Here is a 21,670-nt window from a genome sequence, read left to right on the forward strand (position 1 = left end):
TGTACATATATAATTACAAGCCTAACAGTTACATAATAGATTAGTTACTGTAACTAACTCTAATTGTCTTAGATAACATGTGTGTGAGTGCTGACTAGATTAGTAATAGCACTAACAGCACGTGTGGGTGATTACACTCTAACATTCCCCTTAATCGAATAATTCCTTATAGGAAGTAAGAGATTGGCTCGTAATCTAGCATAGGCAGGAGAAGCAAGGCACTTTAATGTGCTTGGTACGTGCTTGAAAGACAAGATTGGATGCCATAGAAGAGGAGGAATAGAAAGATAAATGCCTAGATCTTTAAGAAGCATCCTCAACCAATATAACTTAGCAGTAGTAGAAGCCAAACTACGGTATTTAGCTTTTGTAAAAGACCTGGAATCAGTTTCTAAGAATCCTACGTAATTGGACAATACTCCAGAAAAACAATGTAGCTAGTGGTAGAGCAACAATCAACTGGGTCACTAGCCTAGTCAGCATCACAACAGGCTTGATTGCTGTATTTCAAAACTTTCTAAATAAAAATAAAACTCACTTTCATCCTCACCCTCTATTGCCGGAGGCTTCACCACCACCATCGCCATCGTTGCCACCATCCCCAAACTCCAGTGGCAGAGTGACGGTGGTCCTCCTCAGTAAAACATAAAAAATCTGTAGTTCCAAGTTTTTTATTGTTGTATTCTTTCTTGTCGATTGCCATAGTTATTCTAGAAAGCCTAAAACAACCATGTAGCTTAATTAATACACAAATTTATCTGCAACACCACAGAAATACAACATAAATCATGAAAGTTTTGAAGCTTTTTTCTCAACTTTGAAAAGTTCCAAAATTGGTGGCTGTAAAACCCAATCAAGATGCTCTAAACATCAACAACTTAGATCTTTTTTAGATAATTGTTGGATTTTTTCATTTTTATATTGCTTCGAAAAATTCTATAAAAATCAGTAATGTGGATGACTTTAAAGTTTAATTATAAAGGCTTTGATGCCCAAGATTCCCAATTGTACCCCACCATATGAGCTTAACCAAGCAATAACAGAATAATTACTTTTTAAAATTATTTAAAAAAAACATTGATGAAATTTCAACCTTTCATTTTTCTATTGTATCATGATTGCTTTTTATCATTTAGTTAAAACATTCATTGATTTTTGGTGTAAAGGAGATATGAACTACAAATTTTTTATTCTATGACGAGATATTACTTGTGAACTGATTGAAACCCACTTTTATATTATTTGCTTTGTGGAGACTAAGGTCTTAAAATTTGATATAAATGGAAAACTTTGAGAAAGTTCCATCCTCAAAGTTAGACTAACTAATAATTTGTCATTAAAAAATCCATGAGGACCATGACTATTCTTTATTCATTGTCAACATCTAAATTTGTACAAGACAAACTTCCAAATAGATAAAAATAAATATTAACTTCCAATAATATATCAATAAAACTAATCCGAATACAAACTAAACTCAGTAATTCTAAACCAAGCTAATTTATTTGTAAAAAAAAAAAATATTTATATCATTATTTATCCAAAACCAATTAAAATAAATTAAACACATGACATTCCTCCTCTCCAAAAAATACCATTCTCTCATGGTCTTTCTTTCTTCTTCCTCCCCTCCTCTTCCACCAAGTACTTCTCTGTGATTTCATAAATGTCGGGCTTGTGGATTTGTTTTGCCTTTTTTGAAAATTTTCAAGCTTTTTACTTTTGAAAGACACACATTTAGCTTTCACAAGCGAATGATATAAAGATATAAAGGATTGCACGTTCGTGCAATCCTTGCCAATAATTTGTGCTCCCTGCATTGCCCTTGGCATTCCCTAATTTCCTATTTTGATACCTTGTAGTTTGTACTAATACACAGACTGAGAGACACTATTCCTGTTTCTAAGTATCATGCATTTACGCAAATGTATTTGTTCTAAACCATAATGATTCGATGATTGGATCAATTTCCAAGTTACAACACTTCAAAGAAAAAGTAGACATATTCAACATAAGAAGTGACAGAATCCCAAATTTATGTAGATATCATTTTCAATACCTGTATATTCATTCCTTTATTGACCATCTCTAGGGAGTGATTTTGTATATCTTGTACCCGGCATATACCACCTAGTGAGTAGATACTTTTTCTCGTCCATGATTCTAATTTTAACTTTAAAAGTCGTGGTCATTGCATAAACTTTTACAGATGGCCCCCATGATCGAGTTGTTTATGAGCTGTTTTATATTTTTTAAATGAGTTTAGGTCCAACAAACTAGTATGTTCAGTACTACTTTTGAAAATCAATAGAGTTCTACCTTTTATATTACAAATAATATATATTTAAATATATGACTTGTCCTCCTGCTTTGTTAGGGCTCTAGTAATGTTATTTATATTTTTTAAAAATATGTTTGAGTAAAAAAATATAAAAATATATGTAATATTGTTTATACACTAAAAACTGTTAATCAAAATACACTCCTGAATACTCTTTAGAATCGCCCTCGGAGTCCAACGTGGTTTAAGGTAACAGCAGCATGAATCTAATCCAACTTCAATCTTTTATCTCCCTTCATTCTCATTCTCATTCTCATATCTTTGCCTTCCTTTCACGGCGTGTGAGACCCACAGATGTGTGGTCTCAGATACCCAGTGACCAATATATGAAGAACACGTCACGTATACATCAACTTGTGGGCCCTGCAAAGTTACAACCAAAGTTAGGATATAATGCCATCCACACGCTCGAACACTCAAACTTGCCAATTACTAATAAATAAATACCACTACACTCAAAAATTCTATGGGAATTGAATACCACTACACTCGTGCAATTAGCAGTTTCATAACGCTAGCTTCATTAGCTTTTACTAGTCTTCTAGAAATGATGACGTGTCCGAGTGATTTCTAGAAATGGTGGACGGTGTTGACTTTGACCGAACTGATGCCGTTGGATTCCTAGTTTTCTCTTCTTCTTTTTTATTTTTTTTTATAATAAAAACAAAAACAAAAACAAAAATCTTCAATTCAATAAAAAAAAAAAAAAAAATCTCATACATTTTATATTTATATCTTTTATCTCATAATGTATAGATCTCATAAAATAAATTAGATAGTTCTCCATTGGACATTTTTTTTTCTTTTTTTTGGGAGAAACTTGGGTATAAGGTTTAGAAGGGAAGGGTCATGGGTGGTTGATTTGAAGGGCTAAATTGATGAAATCATTGTGTTCAGATAGAACCAACCACTTAACCATACACAATCTGAATTCTCTTTCTGAATAGCCTCACTAAAATAAGTACAATGACTAAAATTTCCAAAATTTGACCCTTGTCTCGTACCAAAAAAAAAAAAAAAAACTAGTCATGTTGTTAGCGGACCCAGCTAGTGAGCTAGGTATAATCATCTTAGAATTTTGTAAGGTCTTAGAATCTGACCTATTATGGTCAGATTGAAAAAAAAAAATCCAATTCAACCCAACTTATCACTGGAGTCTAACCCAACCTATTCCAACCCACCTAGATCGGGTTTGATACATGGGTTGGACTTTTTTTTTAATTGAGCATTCATACAACAACACAAATAAAAACAAATTTATAATCTAATAAACATGAGCATAGCACCAATCCAACACAAACTATTTTATTAGTGCTTCAAAGTTTAAATCAATACAAATAACAACATATTTATATTGGTAGTGCATCAAACCAACACAAATAATCAAACCAAATGATATTTCATTTAGTTAGTAAGATATAAAATAGTTTTATCTCATCTCAAAAGAGAAAAAAAAAACACGTACTAGTTTTATTATTCTATAGTTAGTAGGATATTATAAGTTCTATCGAAACTCAAACGATAAAAAGAAGAGTAAATAATAAAATCATGTAATATATTTTTAAATATATATATATATATATATATTAAATATAGGTGTTTTGGGTTGGGTTAACTCCGGTCGATTTTTACAAATAGGCGAGTTAGTTGCACACCCCTACTCAAAAGGCAAACAACATCATCTCATTTTGTTTTGCACTCTTACTTTTCATATCATGGACCTTTTTCTTTTCTTTGTTGAGAAAGTTCATATCATATACTTGAGTTGCAGGCCTGTTGTTTGGGTATATTCAATTTAAGACTTGATTGTCTATTTCCTCCTTTTATTTTTTCTTTTTCTCTTTTTGGTTCATTTTTCTCTTTCTAAAATAGGATTTATTTTTAGAGAAATACTATGTTTAAGATATTTTTTTACAATAAATACTAAATAACAGGTTGTTACTCGCTATAACTGATGTGTAAAAAAGTAATTTAAGTTGTAGATTCAAATTAGAACCATTAACAACTTATCACTTAGGATTTGTTGTAAAAGTATTGTGAATATTTGTATGTTGCAAACCTCAAGAGATTAGAATGGTTAAACCTATGCTTAATTGACTTTTTGAGGTTGCCTTACCTGAAATTAGAAACTCTATAGTGGGAAGTCACAAGATTTTGTAAACGGATGATGATAAAGATTGCTTTTAGCATATAAAAACATAAAAAGAATGACTTATTATGGATAGTTTTGGTGGTTCTATTTAGTTGTTTGTGTTTTATTTCAATTACATACCAACATGGCGTTTTCTCCCATCTTGAATTTGGTAATATGGTTTACTAGTTATATTTTTTTTTTTTGATAATATAGTTTACTGGTTATATGAAAAAGATCCTGAGTGGAACATTAAGAACAAATACTACTTCTAGTTCTAGGTGGTATTGAGGAGATATGGAATTTGTTTTTCCCTCTCTTTTTCTCAATGGTGTTAGCTTATGTTATTAATTTTGAGTCGCCAAAACCAAAATATTTCCATCCTAAATTCCTAACTACATTTTCATATTTGTATTCGTAAAAACTTCCTATAATCCAATATTTCATATATGTTAGTCGTTTCTCTAACCTTTTCTGGAACAGGCTCGTGACATCACGTGATATGGCAGATCATATTCAAAAACTTAACTATAGCATCCTACAGTATCTTACATAGTTAGAGCATTCGCATCAGTGTCTTTAAAATCATGTAAACCATAGTTTTTACACATTTTTGCTCAAAAATGCACTCCATCAACTCTTCTAAAATTGTATAAAAATGTGTATTTCTTTACACGAGCTACAGTAACCGTGTAAATATACACGGTTACTGTAGCTCGTGTAAAGAATATTTTAATCATTTCTGTTCGCTCGTTTTTTTTCTCTTTCTTCTCCAGCTTAAAAATTCAGAGCCACCGCGCAGTTTCATCAATCCTTACTTGGGGGGCTATGCTATTGGATGGTAGTAGTTTATATACTATTATGTGCTTGTATTATGGAACAATGTTAAGCGTTTTGGATGACTGAGTATTAAAACTTTGATGAGAATTTCAGTTATGTAGACCGACAATCCCTGATGTCATTTAAGTTTTTTCCCCCTCTGTTGTTTATTTAATAATCGTGTGTTGTGTGAGTGTTTGAGGCATAGCTGGGAATCATAAATGGTTTTGTCAATGATAGTTGTTGAATTTGAACCGTGTTGTTTTTCCCAACTAGCTCAAGCTAGATGAAATCCTGTTTCTCAACTTGATTTGCATTCACTATTATCTATCTTTGCTTGTGTCTTAGTGTGCCACCATAGATGTAGGATGTAACAAGCTTGAGTGCTGGTCGCTGCAATGTATGAGTTGCCTTGTTCAATATTTCATATACTTTTGAGTATTCCTAGCATACTATGCAGTGGCATGTCCGTGTACATTTGCAACTTATGCGCATTTACTACAAAATTCCTATGTTTTTAACATTAAAAGCAACAATGGGCTGTTGGTCTGTCTTAGAGCGCAAACACATGTTGAGTATTCATTGTTGTTGGGCTAATATATTGTCCCAAGCTCAACTAGTAAATAATGACAAAGTTTAGCTACAAAATTAGTTGTAGCCTTAGGTTATAAACTTACTTAATATTTTTTTTTATTAGAGGCGAATTTTGACAAATCCACCGTTGGATTACTTCTTCTTTTTATATCTTTCATGCTTGCAAAATTTCAAGAAAATTAAATATCAATAGCTATGCCATCAATAAATTTTTTAAATTGCAAGTTTTTGTAATTTAAAATTATGCACAAAATATAAGTTTATAGATCATACAGTAAATGATATCTGATTGACACAAAATTTAACATATGTATTAAAGGCATAAAGAACATACAATTCAACGGTTAAATTTTTAAAATATATTGTAATATTTATTTTATTGAGTGAGTTTGTAGCCTTAAGCTACAACTAATTTTGTAGCTAAATTTTGTCCATATGGGTAATGTATATTCTAAAAACAAGCTAAAAAGTAATTTAGTACCTTCACTTTTATTCCAGTTGTCAAATTAGTCTATGAGATTTAGTTTTTGTCAATTTAATCCCTTTGTTAATTTTGGTTAAATTAGTGCGATTTACTTTTTAACCCCCTTAAATGGCATTTTTAAAAGCTAATTCTTCACTTTAAAAAATCACAAAACAAACATTTTTTTCCCCTAAACAAGAAACTGGTTTTCGTCGCTTGAATTGTTGACCGGACTGTACAATATGTCAATATCAGCTATAAATATAGTTCTCCCCGCACTGAGTGATTTAATCCATTATCCAGATCAAGTTGGTGGGCTGCAACTTCTGATAGATTCCAAATTTGTGGCAAAAACAGTGATGTGGACAACTTTAAGTTCAATTAAAGAACCCAAATTGAAGTTTCCATTCTAGGCTTGACGCCCAAGATTGCCAATGGGACTCAGCTACCCAGTACTCAGTATATATTAAACTAAACTAAGCAACGCTTGTACTCACGTGTTTTTGGGTTACTGATTATGGGTTTGGTTAACGTGTGCTCTTAGTGCACATATGTTAAATTATTTATTTTTGAAAATATTTTTTTTGAAATCAATTCACGAGAAATTTTTTTTCAAAAATAAAAATTATTGTGTGCCTTTAGAGTACATATTGACAAAGTCCCTAATTATTTTGGGTCTATCGTTTGATTTGGGAGAAATTAGTTTAATTGATTTTTTAGGTGAAAAATTAGTTTAAAATGGAGGTTAACAGTGTTAATCTAATATATTTTAACAAAATGACTATGTAATGGACCCAATTTTGTATTCGTTTCTTTATGGAAAACAATGAAAGAGTTTAACCTATGTGGTGGGTCTTTTTGCACTCTTGGACTGGGTTGCCTCCTGCTATCTTCTACCATACTGAGACCCAAGTGTTCTGGGTAGGAAAGTTAGGACCGGTCCAATTGCAACTCATCTTAGTCTGGCTTGTGCATAAAATATGCCTTTTTTTTTGCTGAAACTATTGCAAAAGAGTTATGGCAAATAAATATAATATGTCGGACCTTGTGCCTTATTGATCCATCCAATGACCAATTGGTGAAGGATGAGTGGGCACAAATTTTTTATAGCATTCGATCGCAGACCAAGCCCATTGGTATTGGAGCGAATTTTGAAATTCCAACAATCACTCCCTTACAATATGGCTCCAACGACTCGAACCTATGACCTTGGCTCTGATGCTATTTGTCGGACTGTGTGCTTTACCGATCTATCCAACAACAAATTGGTGAAGGATGACGGAGCACAAATCTTTTATAGCATTCAATCGCAGACCAAGCTCATTGGTATTGGAGTGAATTGTGAAATCCCTCACATAATAAAACAATAATAAAAGAAATGTGCTTATTGCTAGGCAAGACAAATAAGGGATCCTTAATAAGGAAAAGAATGATATAGCAACGAGGAACACATTATATGCGAAATTGCAAAGATGGGAAAAGAAATAATAACGATAAGTAATGAAATCAAAGAAGGAAAATGTTAGTCTGCCATGTTCAGTTGTGTTACGGGACTAAGACCAAGGAGGGAACCACTTCCTCAACGTGGGTAACCTCGCAGGAGGATCTTGCTGTAGAAATTATCCACTTTGAGGGAACGGGCCTGAATGACTTATGCCCAAATGAATCCTTTATCCCCAACAGAGGGTAGGCTTTTAGAGGGAGAGAATGAATTAGCCTATTGGTGCATGCTTGCCATTCTACACTTTTTATTTCTCTTCCCGATTCTCTTTTCCTTTTTCTCTCTTTTTTTACTTAAATTATTTCCAACTCTTGTCTTTCTTTCTTTCTTAGTGCTTACTCATGTAGTATTATGGTGATGATGGTGCTGTAATTCTCTCCTAGTGGTTGCTACTGTTGCCATGATGATACTGTGCACGGCGAGGGCCCTTTATATACTGCCTGCCGTGATTTTTTTTATATACCATTTTACCCTTTAACTACTTTTGTCTAGATTTAGGTGTCCTTCCTGACCACCCTTTGGTTTGTCAGCTGCTCAGCCACCACCATTGACCTGTGCTGGCTATGCCACTTTCCATTACTAGACAAAGAAAACTGTTTTGTTTACTTATTCACTGTGGCATTCTTATCTACCACAGCTTGGGTATTCTCTCTTACTATCCCTCATGGCATGCACCTAGTGGTTCAAACTCATTCTTCCTTCTTTTAGGTGGTATCTCATCCTAGCAGGACATTTCCCCTAAAAAAGTTTGAGCGGGAACCCTAGAATAGGCTTTCCCCTTCTCCCCACTGCTAGACTATACCCTTTCTTACCTCTGACCCATGACCCACCACTCCTGTATTGGCTAGGTACAGGTTGGTGGTGCCTAGGCCTTGTGCGTGCTCCACTTTCGTGCATGTCCAAAGCTTGTCTGCTGCTCATGCGTTTGCCATGGACTGGAGATTCATCTACGAGTTCTGCTGCTTATTCTTGACCTCTTATGGCGTGGACTGTTTTCTGATCCTCCATTCTTTATGGCTTGCTTCCTTCAAGGGTTGGGCCTTGCTTGATTGTGGGCTTTTCTCCTTTTTAGCCTACTGTTTGTTCCTTCCGTTGGCTTGCTAGTATTCTTGCCATGCCATTCTGCTATTCTCGTTGCGGCGGCATTTGATCCATGCTTGTTGGGCCTCTTTCGGGCCTACTGTATACTCTTCTCTTAATTGGTTATAATGTCCCAGTTTGGTCATTGGATTTTTACTTATGCTACTTTGGGCTTTCTTGACCCATTACATTGCTTGTGGGCTCTTTTGGCCCATTTCTTTTTCCTTAGGCATCCTTGGCCCATTTGCTTTCCTTGAGCATTCTCGGCCCATTTTCTAATTCTGCATTCCCATGGGTTTTTACTAACTCTTTTGGGCTTCCCTAGCCCAATTACCATATCCTTCATCATTGGAGTTCATAGGCTTTCCATCAACCTCTTACTTTCTTAATTCATTACTTCGGCCCTGCTGTGGCCCATTCTTACTCTTCTACATCATATAGTACCCATAGGTTTACTATTTTTTTTCTCTGGACTCCTTTAGGCCCATTTGTTTGCTTTATGGGCCTATGACCCATTATTCCTACCACTCGGGCTTAATGGGTCTTCTCTCAATCTTGCTAACTCCTTTCTGCCCATATTGCTGGGCTTCTTCTTGCTGTTGGGCTTTTCCAAAATGAGCATCAACAACCTAAAACAAGAATTGGGGAAAATAGAGAGAAAGAAAGATAGTAAAAAATTGAATCTTGTATTCTAATGAATGTTCCTGTACATATATAATTACAAGCCTAACAGTTACACAATAGATTAGTGGCCGTAACTAACTCTAATTGTCTTAGATAACATGTGTGTGAGTGCTGACTAGATTAGTAATAGCATTAACAGCATGTGTGGGTGATTACACTCTAACATTCCCCTTAATCGAATAATTCCTTATAGGAAGTAAGAGATTGGCTCGTAATCTAGCATAGGCAGGAGAAGCAAGGCACTTTAATGTGCTTGGTACGTGCTTGAAAGACAAGATTGGATGCCATAGAAGAGGAGGAATAGAAAGATAAATGCCTAGATCTTTAAGAAGCATCCTCAACCAATATAACTTAGCAATAGTAGAAGCCAAACTACGGTATTTAGCTTTTGTAAAAGACCTGGAATCAGTTTCTAAGAAACCTACGTAATTGGACAATACTCCAGAAAAACAATGTAGCTAATGGTAGAGCAACAATCAACTGGGTCACTAGCCTAGTCAGCATCACAACAGGCTTGATTGCTGTATTTCAAAACTTTCTAAATAAAAATAAAACTCACTTTCATCCTCACCCTCTATTGTCAGAGGCTTCACCACCACCATCGCCATCGTTGCCACCATCCCCAAACTCCAGTGGCAGAGTGACAGTGGTCCTCCTCAGTAAAACATAAAAAATCTGTAGTTCCAAGTTTTTTTATTGTTGTGTTCTTTCTTGCCGACTGCCATAGTTATTCTAGAAAGCCTAAAACAACCATGTAGCTTAATTAATACACAAATTTATCTGCAACACCACAGAAATACAACATAAATCATGAAAGTTTTGAAGCTTTTTTCTCAACTTTGAAAAGTTCCAAAATTGGTGGTTGTAAAACCCAATCAAGATGCTCTAAACATCAACAACTTAGATCTTTTTTAGATAATTGTTGGATTTTTTCATTTTTATATTGCTTCTAAAAATTCTATAAAAATCAGTAATGTGGATGACTTTAAAGTTTAATTATAAAGGCTTTGATGCCCAAGATTCCCAATTGTACCCCACCATATGAGCTTAACCAAGCAATAACAGAATAATTACTTTTTAAAATTATTTAAAAAAAACATTGATGAAATTTCAACCTTTCATTTTTCTATTGTATCATGATTGCTTTTTATCATTTAGTTAAAACATTCATTGATTTTTGGTGTAAAGGAGATATGAACTACAAATTTTTTATTCTATGATGAGATATTACTTGTGAACTGATTGAAACCCACTTTTATATTATTTGCTTTGTGGAGACTAAGGTCTTAAACTTTGATATAAATGGAAAACTTTGAGAAAGTTCCGTCCTCAAAGTTAGACTAACTAATAATTTGTCATTAAAAAATCCATGAGGACCATGACTATTCTTTATTCATTGTCAACATCTAAATTTGTACAAGACAAACTTCCAAATAGATAAAAATAAATATTAACTTCCAATAATATATCAATAAAACTAATCCTGTCCGAGGACGCCAAAGTCCGAGGTAAAGGTAACCTTCGTGCTGACTGAAAGATTCCGCCAGGTTGTAGCTGAACTAGAAGTTGGATATAGCTTAATGAGGCGTCGGAGAAGGTAGAAAATATCTTCTAAAGTCTATCACCTCCTCATTAAATGCTGTCCACCTAACACTCTGGCCGCATTAATGTGGAGGTGATACCTGAATAGTAACTAAGCAGCTTTATGACCACTAAGCTGAAAGTTCCGGTAGGGACTGGATGGGACAGAAAGGAGCCCCCAGGATAAGAACTACACGTGTACGAAGGAAATAAGGAAAAAAACGAAGTATATAATGTAGAAACGAAGAAAACAAGGAGGACGACTGGCCAGAAAGAAAAAAGAGAAAAAGAGAGAGAGAAAGAGAGACCAATTGAAAGAGAGCCGAGGAGAGTATTCCTCAAAGAGAGAATCAATAGTATCCCTTATTACTTGAAGAGTATAACCTTTCCTGAAAACAGTACTAGTTCTTGGACCCATACTCTATAAATTTATTGTTTGGGCTTATTGGGCTGAAACCCAACACTCAATTCAAATTGGATTGAGTCCCTACAATTATTTATCCAAAACCAATTAAAATAAATTAAACACATGACATTCCTCCTCTCCAAAAAATACCATTCTCTCATGGTCTTTCTTTCTTCTTCCTCCCCTCCTCTTCCTCCAAGTACTTCTTTGTGATATCATAAATGTCGGGCTTGTGGATTTGTTTTGCCTTTTTTGAAAATTTTCAAGCTTTTTACTTTTGAAAGACACACATTTAGCTTTCACAAGCGAATGATATAGAGATATAAAGGATTGCACGAACTTGCAATCCTCGCCAATAATTTGTGCTCCCTGCATTGCCCTTGGCATTCGCTAATTTCCTATTTTGATACCTTGTAGTTTGTACTAATACACAGACTGAGAGACACTATTCCTGTTTCTAAGTATCATGCATTTATGCAAATGTATTTGTTCTAAACCATAATGATTCGATGATTGGATCAATTTCCAAGTTACAACACTTCAAAGAAAAAGTAGACATATTCAACATAAGAAGTGACAGAAACCCAAATTTATGTAGATATCATTTTCAATACCTGTATATTCATTACTTTATTGACCATCTCTAGTGAGTGATTTTGTATATTCTGTACCCGGTATATATCACCTAGGGAGTAGGTACTTTTTTTAGTCCATGATTCTAATTTTAACTTTAAAAGTCGTAGTCATTGCATAAACTTTTACAGATGGCCCCCATGATCGAGTTGTTTATGAGCTGTTTTATATTTTTTAAATGAGTTTAGGTCCAACAAACCAGTATGTTTAGCACTACTTTTGAAAATCAATAGAGTTCTACCTTTTATATTACAAATAATATATATTTAAATATATGACTTATCCTCTGTTTTGTTAGGACATTTTGATAATGTTATTTTAGTAACGTTATTTATATTTTTTAAAAATGTGTTTGAGTAAAAAAATATAAAAATATATATAATGTTGTTTATACATTAAAAATTATTATTCAAAATACACTACCGAGCACTCTTTAGAATCGCCCCGGAGTTCAACGTGGTTTAAGGTAACAGCAGCATGAATCTAATCCAACTTTAATCTTTTATCTCCTCTCATTCTCATTCTCATTCTCATATCTTTGCCTTCCTTTCACGGCGTGTGAGACCCACAGATGTGTGGTCTCGATACCAAGTCACCAATATATGAAGAACACGTCACGTATACATCAACTTGTGGGCCCTGCAAAGTTGCAACCAAAATTAGGATATAATGCCAGCCACACACTCGAACACTCAAACTTGCCAATTACTAATAAATAAATAAATAAATATATATATATATATTTCAAAAATTCTATGGGAATTGAATACCACTACACTCGTGCAATTAGCAGTTTCATCACGCTAGCTTCATTAGCTTTTACTAGTCTTCTAGAAATGATGATGTGTCCGAGTGATTTCTAGACATGGTGGACGGTGTTGACTTTGACCGGACTGATGCCGTTCGATTCCTAGTTTTCTCTTCTTCTTTTTTATTTATTTTTTATAACAAAAACAAAAACAAAAACAAAAACAAAAACAAAAATCTTCAATTCAATAAAAAAAAAAAAATCTCATACATTTTATATTTATATCTTTTATCTCATAATGTGTAGATCTCATAAAATAAATTAGGTAGTTCTCCATTGGACACACTTTTTTTTTTTTTTTTGAGAAACTTGGGTATAAGGTTTAGAAGAGAAGGGTCATGGGTGGTTGATTTGAAGGGCTAAATTGATGAAATCATTGGGTTCAGAGAGAACCAACCACCTAACCATACACAATCTGAATTCTCTTTCTGAATAGCCTCACTAAAATAAGTACAATGACTAAAATTTCCAAAATTTGACCCTTGTCTCGTACCAAAAAAAAAAAAAAAAAAACTAGTTATGTTGTTAGCGGACCCAGCTAGTGAGCTAGGTATAATCATCTAGAATTTTGTAAGGTCTTAGAATTTGACCTACTATGGTCAGATTGAAAAAAAAAAAAAAAAAAAACCCAATTCAACCCAACTTATCATTGGAGTCTAACCCAACCTAGTCCAACCACCTAGATTGGGTTGGATACATGGGTTGGACTTTTTTTTTTTAATTGAGCATTCGTACAATAACACACAATAAAAACAATTTATAATCTAATAAACATGAGCATAGCACCAATCCAACACAAACTATTTTATTAGTGCTTCAAAGTTTAAATCAATACAAATAACAACAGATTAATATTGGTAGTGCATCAAACCAACACAAATAATCAAACCAAATGATATTTCATTTAGTTAATAAGATATAAAATAGTTTTATCTCATCTCAAAAGAGGAAAAAAAAAACACGTACTAGTTTTATTATTCTATAGTTAGTAGGATATTATAGTTCTCTATCGAATCAACCGATAAAAGAAGAAGTAAATAATAAAATCATGTAATATATTTTTAAATATATATATTATATATATATATATATATATATATATATTAAATATAGGTGGTTTGGTTTGGGTTGGGTTAACTCCGGTCGATTTTGACAAATAGGCGAGTTAGTTGCACACCCCTACTCAAAAGGCAAACAACATCATCTCATTTTGTTTTGCACTCTTACTTTTCATATCATGGACCTTTTTCTTTTCTTTGTTGAGAAAGTTCATATCATATATTTGAGTTGCAGGCCTGTTGTTTGGGTATATTCAATTTAAGACTTGCTTGTCTATTTCCTCCTTTTATTTTTTCTTTTTCTCTTTTTGGTTCATTTTTCTCTTTCTAAAATAGGATTTATTTTTAGAGAAATACTATGTTTAAGATTTTTTTAACAACAAATACTAAATAACAGGTTGTTACTCGCTATAATTGATGTGTAAAAAAGTAATTTAAGTTATGGATTCAAATTAGAACCATTAATAACTTACCATTTAGGATTTGTTGTAAAAGTATTGTGAATATTTGTATGTTGCAAACCTCAAGGGATTAGAATGGTTAAACCTATTCTTAATTGACTTTTTGAGGTTGCCTTACCTGAAATTAGAAACTCTATAGTGGGTAGTCACAAGATTTTGTAAACGGATGATGATAAAGATTGCTTTTAGCATATAAAAACATAAAAAGAATGACTTATTATGGATAGTTTTGGTGGTTCTATTTAGTTGTTTGTGTTTTATTTCTGATTAATTACATACCAACATGGTGTTTTCTCCCATCTTGAATTTGGTAATATAGTTTACTAGTTATATTTTTTTTGATAATATAGTTTACTGGTTATATGAAAAAGATCCTGAGTGGAACATTAAGAACAAATACTACTTCTAGTTCTAGGTGGTATTGAGGAGATATGGAATTTGTTTTTCCCTCTCTTTTTCTCAATGGTGTCAGCTTATGTTATTAATTTTGAGTCGCCAAAACCAAAATATTTCCATCCTAAATTCCTAACTACATTTTCATATTTGTATTTGTAAAAACTTCATATAATCCAATGTTTCATATATGTTAGTCGTTTCTCTAACCTTTTCTGGAACAGGCTCGTGACATCACGTGATATGGCAGATCATATTCAAAAACTTAACTATAGCATCCCACAGTATCTTACTCTTACATGGCATTGGCATCCCATAGTTCCTTATTTGTCAGTGAGTCCAAAACGCTGCTTCTTTTTTTAAGAAAAAAATAGAGAAAAAAAGAAAAAGAAAAAAAGAGAGGCTGGAAAGCTTCTAACCAAAGTGACATACGTCTGGATTATAAAAAGAAAAAGCAAAAAAGAGTAACATATGTCTAACCCAAATATAATACATTTAAAATAACGAACAAGTTTAATAGTTGAATTTCATGTTTCTTATTTTTTAACATACATATCAAATTTTATTCAAATCATATATTATTCACTATTTGATCTATAAATTTATTTTTTATACAAATTTTAAATCACAAAAATTTGAAATTTTAACATTTGTTTGATGACATAACAATTGATTTTTGATTTTCTTGAAATTTTGTAAGCATGAAGAATATAATAAGAATATGAAATCAAATGGTTAGATTTTCAAAATTCACATTCAATATAAAAATATATAAGGAGTTTGTAAGGTTTTTCTCCAAAACTTTATTCATAACGCAAGCATATGGATAAAAAATACTATTACCCCCAAAAAAAAAAAAAAATATATATATAATATATATATGAAACACAATGAATAACTACAGAAATAAAAATATGTGCCTCTACATCTTTCACCCTTCATTGCCAAACTCCTTGTTGAATCTCTTATGCACTTCAAGGTCAGCTTCACTTACAGTTGGCTTTTGTCTAGAAAGCATTTTATCAAATCTGCGTCTTGTATTGGGTGGTAGCTAGAACACAATATGAAGAAACTACAGAAATAATAATATGTGCCTCTACATCTTTCACCCTTCATTGCCAAACTCCTTGTTGAATCTCTTATGCACTTCAAGGTCAGCTTCACTTACAGTTGGCTTTGTCTAGAAAGCATTTTATCAAAATCTGCTCTTGTGTTGGGTGGTAGCTGGATCTGCAAGTCATCAATTCCCAGAGACACAAATATGAAAATTCAAGATGGACATAGGGTCTACAAAAATATTACCACAAACAAAATTATTTAAAAAGGAAAAAATAAAAGAATCCGCCTATGTTAATGAAAGAGAAATCAATACCAAACACGAATCAATGCAATGAATGAGACATACTCTTTTTCCTTTTTCTTTCCAGTACAATAACCCCTCCCAGGCCTCCCCTCTTTTCAATTTTCTTTGATCCTATTTTCCATAAATTAACTAACTACTAAAGTAAGCAGCAGTCTACATATCTTCAAGAATTCTATCCATAAGTAACTAATACTCGGCCACAAACATGTATTTTTGGAATTGTTTCTTGTGTTGAACATAAGTTTCCTAACTAATCCATACCTTTAAAGCTAGGCCTTGTGCATTAAGTTCCTGCAAGGTAATCTCAATAGCTCCTTGTCGAGTCCGTTTGCAAGGGACCCACATGCCTTTAGAGGTTTTTCTGAAGAATTGAGCATCAAGAGTTGCACGAACAGGCTGATATAGCGCATCTTTAACCTATCAAAAAGTAACCAACAATTTTCAGCCATATAGTCCCTTTAGAGCACATTGACACAATGTAAAATTGACACTTACACAATAGAATATGTCTGAACCAGAGAAACCTTGTGTTCTGCGAGCTAAATGCTCAAAATCAGTTTCAGTAAGGTTATGAGGAGTATCCCCAATATGAACCTGTTCAAATAAAAAACTAGAGAATATTAAACAAGACATAAATTACAAAAGCATCAATCACAGTGGGTTTATAACTACATTGCTAGGATATTTCAAATGCATTGCATTATGAAAATTGAAGTACCTTAAATATGTGTTCCCTTGCCTTCAAATCTGGGAGAGGGACATAGATTCGCTTGTCAAAACGCCTCCTCATGGCCTACATTAACTTTGCATTAGCCTCAACCCTAAAGCAATCTAGATCATGAAATTTTTGCTAGCCTCGGCCGTAGGTTAAAAGGAGTATTTTTTCTCACCTGATCCAAAGCATAAGGAGTATTTGTGGCTGCAAGAACCAGAACATTTGTCTCATCGTTGCATACACCCTGAAATGTATTAAAAGAATTTCCATTTTAAGATTACAAATATGCAGGTGGAAGGAAACAATGTATGATAATGCTATGTATTAACTATCTAATAAAACATATAGTTATTATTAACTGCATTGCAAACTAGCTTGCCATTTTAAGGCCAACAAGGAAATGATTGGTCATTTAGCCTGCCATTTGAAGACCCTATCATATGTTTTCTCTAGGTCAATAAAGACCATATGAAGATCTTTACAGGCCTCTATAATTTTCCATTAGACATCTAAGTAAGAAAATAACTTCCATGGTAGATTTTCCTAGCATAAAACCAAGTTGATTATACAATATTTATTATTTCATGTCTTAACCTATATTCAATCATTCTTTCCCAAGTTTATAATTTCATAGTGTGACTCATAAGTTTAATTCCAAGGTAATTTGTATAGTTTTGAATATCCCCCCTGTTCTTGTAGATAAGTATTAAAGTATTTCTCCTTCCTGTTTTGCTTGATCATTGTAATTTGGTTTCTTGATGTTTTTGCCCCTTTAGTACATTTCCTATATACTGGGCTGTGTTTTTTTTTAATAAAATTTTTATGTTACTTATCCAAAAAAAAAAAAAAATAATAATAATAATAAAACCTAAAATTCAAAAGAAATCATAGCCTTCTTTGGACCACATACATGATCTCAAGTTACTTATGCTTAAATACCTTAAAGTTAGGTCACCCATACTAAACATTTCAATTTAAATTTTTCCATCAAATTCCTCAATTGCATTTTAAGTATAAAAATGTTCAATAAGATGCTTTGCAACTCATATCACAAAATGTAATAAATTCATACCCAACTGCATGGTACAAACTACAATAAGTTATTGACAAACTACTTGCCCCCAATCTTAATCTAAGCATGTCAATTATATTATATAAATAGAAGCTTGGAACAAATGACTTTAATCCATTTCCAAGGAAAATAAATTACCTGCATTCGTACAAGAAGTTCTGTTTTGATTCGTCGAGATGCTTCATTCTCATTGTTCTCACCTCGTGAACCACATAAGGAATCAATTTCATCAATAAAAATAATGGATGGAGCAGCATCACGGGCCCGTTGGAAAAGAATTGAGACTTGCTTTTCACTTTCTCCCATCCATTTGGAAACAACGTCTGATGCGGAAACACTGTGTATAGACAGTACACATCACATGTAAATGTCTGTGTATAGACAGTGCACAACACATGTAAATGTGTTGGCAGCATTCCATCTATATAAAAACATTAGAAAGCAAACACATCTACATCCTTGGGAAATACATTAGCTGTAATAAATGCACCCAACAATAACTGCTAGGAAGAAGCAGAGAACAAAAAGGATCACAGATGTGAATCAATTGAAGCATAGTGGCATAGATAATTAATTCAGAAATTCAACACATTCCAATAACGTGATGATTGCAATGAAAAAGCATATGAAAGGAGTCAAAGACCCAACCATATGAAGTAAGAAAACTACATCAACAATACAAAATATTAAGAACTCAAGTCCACATTTTCTGAAACTCAAACATCTTAGGTTTCAACAAGAACATTTAATCTATTAAATCCAAATTTCATAAATTTTGTCCATCATCTCAATTATTGGACAATGTATTTCTGATCTAGGCCTTTAATAACAAGTAAAATCTATAGAAAATGGGTGAGAATAAGAATAACATGTTAACTATAAAATGCTGCCGAAGTCACAAGTTTTCAAAAGAAATTATGCAGAAAAACTGAAACATAGAGGGAAAAAAAAAAGAAGCCACATAGACTTAAAATATAAGAGTCACAGCTAACTGCAATTGGCAACATGTTTTTGCCTTTTGAAGATGAAGATTAGTTCTTTTATCTCTTGCCATGTATGGTTCTTACATCATCACTTATTGTAATCCTGTTGCTTGCTATGTATTGATATTGGTAAAATTATAGATATTACCTAAAGAAAGTTGATCCTGTTTCTGTTGCAATTGCATTTGCTAGATAGGTCTTCCCTGTTCCAGGTGGACCATATAGTAATATAGCCTTCCATGGTTGTCGTTTTCCTAAACAGGAGTTCAAAACATTATTTAGCATAATCCACATTAGTGTCCACAGGAGTTCAAAACATAATGTCCACGTTAGTGGTCACTATAACCCAACTCTTATTATTAGCATTGAAACTAAGAATAACCAAATAAACTAAAAGCAGAGATTAAAAAACCCAAAAGTTAAATACAATGATGGAGGGAGAACTTACCGGTAAAAAATTGAGGATTCTCGATAGGCAGTATGGCAGCTTCAACCAATGCCTCTTTGCAAGCCTCAAGTCCGCCCACATCACTCAACTTTGCAAGACCAAGCCCACTTTTTGCTTCATTAGATAAAGAGGGTCCATGTAAGTGATGGCGGCCTCTTAGTTTTGTTGCCCTTCTATAATGGCCCAAAAATGACTGCCTATTCTGCTTCTTAAGCCATGGATTGTTCTCATAGAAGAGATAAGTGCCCGCATACTCAAATGCCTTCATATAAAGCTTATAGGCCTCTTCAAATTGTCCGGCCTTATCCTCCACAACTGCCAGCTTCACATTCTTTTCAGCAAGCTCTAAGAGCTGGCCAGTAGTAACAGTAGTCATCTATAACACACACACACACACACATGTCAATTAGTTCTCTAATACAGTTATTCATAATGAAGAATTTGCAATAGATATACATGATGAGCAATAAATCCAATCAGAGTAGACATCTATATATATATATAGACACTCGTGTGTGTATATGTCAATTAACTCACTCATACTGTTATTCGTAATGATTAATTTGCAATAGATATATGCATAATGAGCAATAAATCTAATCAGAGGAGTCATCTAAGACTCTAACACACACACACACACACACACACACACACACATACAGTTATTCATAGTGATATGAATTTGCAATAGATATGCCCGAGCAATAAATCTAATCAGCGCGTCTGATTTCTCTTGATCTTCCTCTCATTTTCATCCGCAGTCAGTAGGGGGTTTTCTTTGGGCCAAGGCCACCTAACTGACCATGACAATTTTGGCGAGCCCCAGCCGCCGCGCGTTATGGCCGTGAGCGAGGGTGGTTTGGTTTTTTCTTGGGTGTCGAAGGTTTCTCAGCCACCGTGTGGGGTGGCCGAGATTCAGATTGAATGAGGGTTTTCCTTTTCATGTTTGGGGGTATACGGTATGGGCGCTGTTATGAATTCTTAGGTGTGCTGATAGGTGACAATTTTCATTAATTTAAACTGTGACTTAAAAAAAAAAAAAAAAAATTTTAATGAAATTGTGACATGTGATTTTGTAACGGTAAAGGTATTGTTTTCCGGTTTTGTTTATGATCTTCGAATGAAAATTATAAATCTGTAATATGGAACATAATAATGATCTTAGCCAAAGGAAAACATAGATCAAAAATATTAATCAGACCCATTACTAGCTTTTTTGCAAAGTGAGTAAAAAAAAAAAAAAGGTGATGATTTAATACCTGGACAAGTGAGAACGCTATTTGTTTTGCTACCAAGAGATCGTTGAGATAAATCAAAGTTCAGACAAAGATATCGTTTGTAATTGTGGTGTGTGGGTGGAATTGATATGAATTTTTTTTTGGGAGAAACGATTGATATGAGATATGAATGATAGAAATCTAGAACATAGAGTAGAGACTAGAGATCAATGTGCTTCTCTCTCTGCCTTAACAGGCAAGGTATACGGGGGTAATAATAATAATAATAATAATAAAGTCGAAGGTGTACAACATTCTAGAATATGAAGTCCAATAATAATAATAATAATAATAAAGCCGAAGGTATATGTTTAGCAAAAAAAAAAAAACCGAAGGTATATTCTAATAATAATAATAATAATAAAATCTAACATAAATTACAATTAGTTTAAAATATTCAAAATATTTGTGTAGTTCCTTAGTAAGTAAGAAATAGTTTTATTTATTTATTTTTATTTAGGTTGATAAAAACTAAGCAATAATTATATTCAAGAACCAAAAGTGCTTCTCTCTATCTTCCACACGCACGGTATGCAGGAAAAATGTAATAATATAATAATAATAATTATAATATTAAAGTCGGTGGTATAATATATTCTAGAATGTGAAATCTAATGATTCTTAAAAAAAGAAAAATCAATATAATTTTTTTTGAGAAAGTAAAAAAATCAATATAATTAGTTTAAAACATCCAACGTATTTGTGATGTTCCTTAATAAGTAAGCAAAACGCTTATATTCTAAAAGGACTAATCAATTTCTAATTTGAAATTTTCATAATTACCAAGAAAACCAATATTCATTTAGTAAACACTAAACGTTGCTCTCAACACATACTTACACAACACTTATTATAACAA

The 21,670-nt window shown here is 33.1% G+C and overlaps 1 protein-coding gene across 2 annotated transcripts; it reads right to left on the reverse strand.

Annotated features, from left to right (window-relative positions):
* Positions 1-15,848: 15,848 nt before the first annotated feature.
* Positions 15,849-21,028, reverse strand: LOC136061983 (protein SUPPRESSOR OF K(+) TRANSPORT GROWTH DEFECT 1-like). Of its 2 annotated transcripts, none has more exons than XM_065760503.1 (9): positions 20,794-21,028; positions 19,535-19,910; positions 19,235-19,340; positions 18,242-18,440; positions 17,207-17,275; positions 17,035-17,109; positions 16,812-16,910; positions 16,578-16,733; positions 15,849-16,183 (listed from the first exon to the last, which is right to left on the reverse strand). In XM_065760503.1, exons 2-9 carry the CDS (start codon positions 19,908-19,910, stop codon positions 16,118-16,120), a joined length of 1,146 nt encoding a protein of 381 aa, XP_065616575.1. In that variant the 5' UTR covers positions 20,794-21,028; the 3' UTR covers positions 15,849-16,117. The 2 variants fall into 2 exon arrangements, with proteins under 2 accessions (XP_065616575.1, XP_065616576.1); XM_065760504.1 differs by lacking the exon at positions 20,794-21,028 and adding an exon at positions 20,195-20,526.
* Positions 21,029-21,670: the final 642 nt, after the last annotated feature.

The sequence above is a fragment of the Quercus suber genome, unplaced genomic scaffold, assembly GCF_002906115.3.
Source record: "Quercus suber isolate HL8 unplaced genomic scaffold, Cork oak 2.0 scaffold_370, whole genome shotgun sequence".
Taxonomy (NCBI): domain Eukaryota; kingdom Viridiplantae; phylum Streptophyta; class Magnoliopsida; order Fagales; family Fagaceae; genus Quercus; species Quercus suber.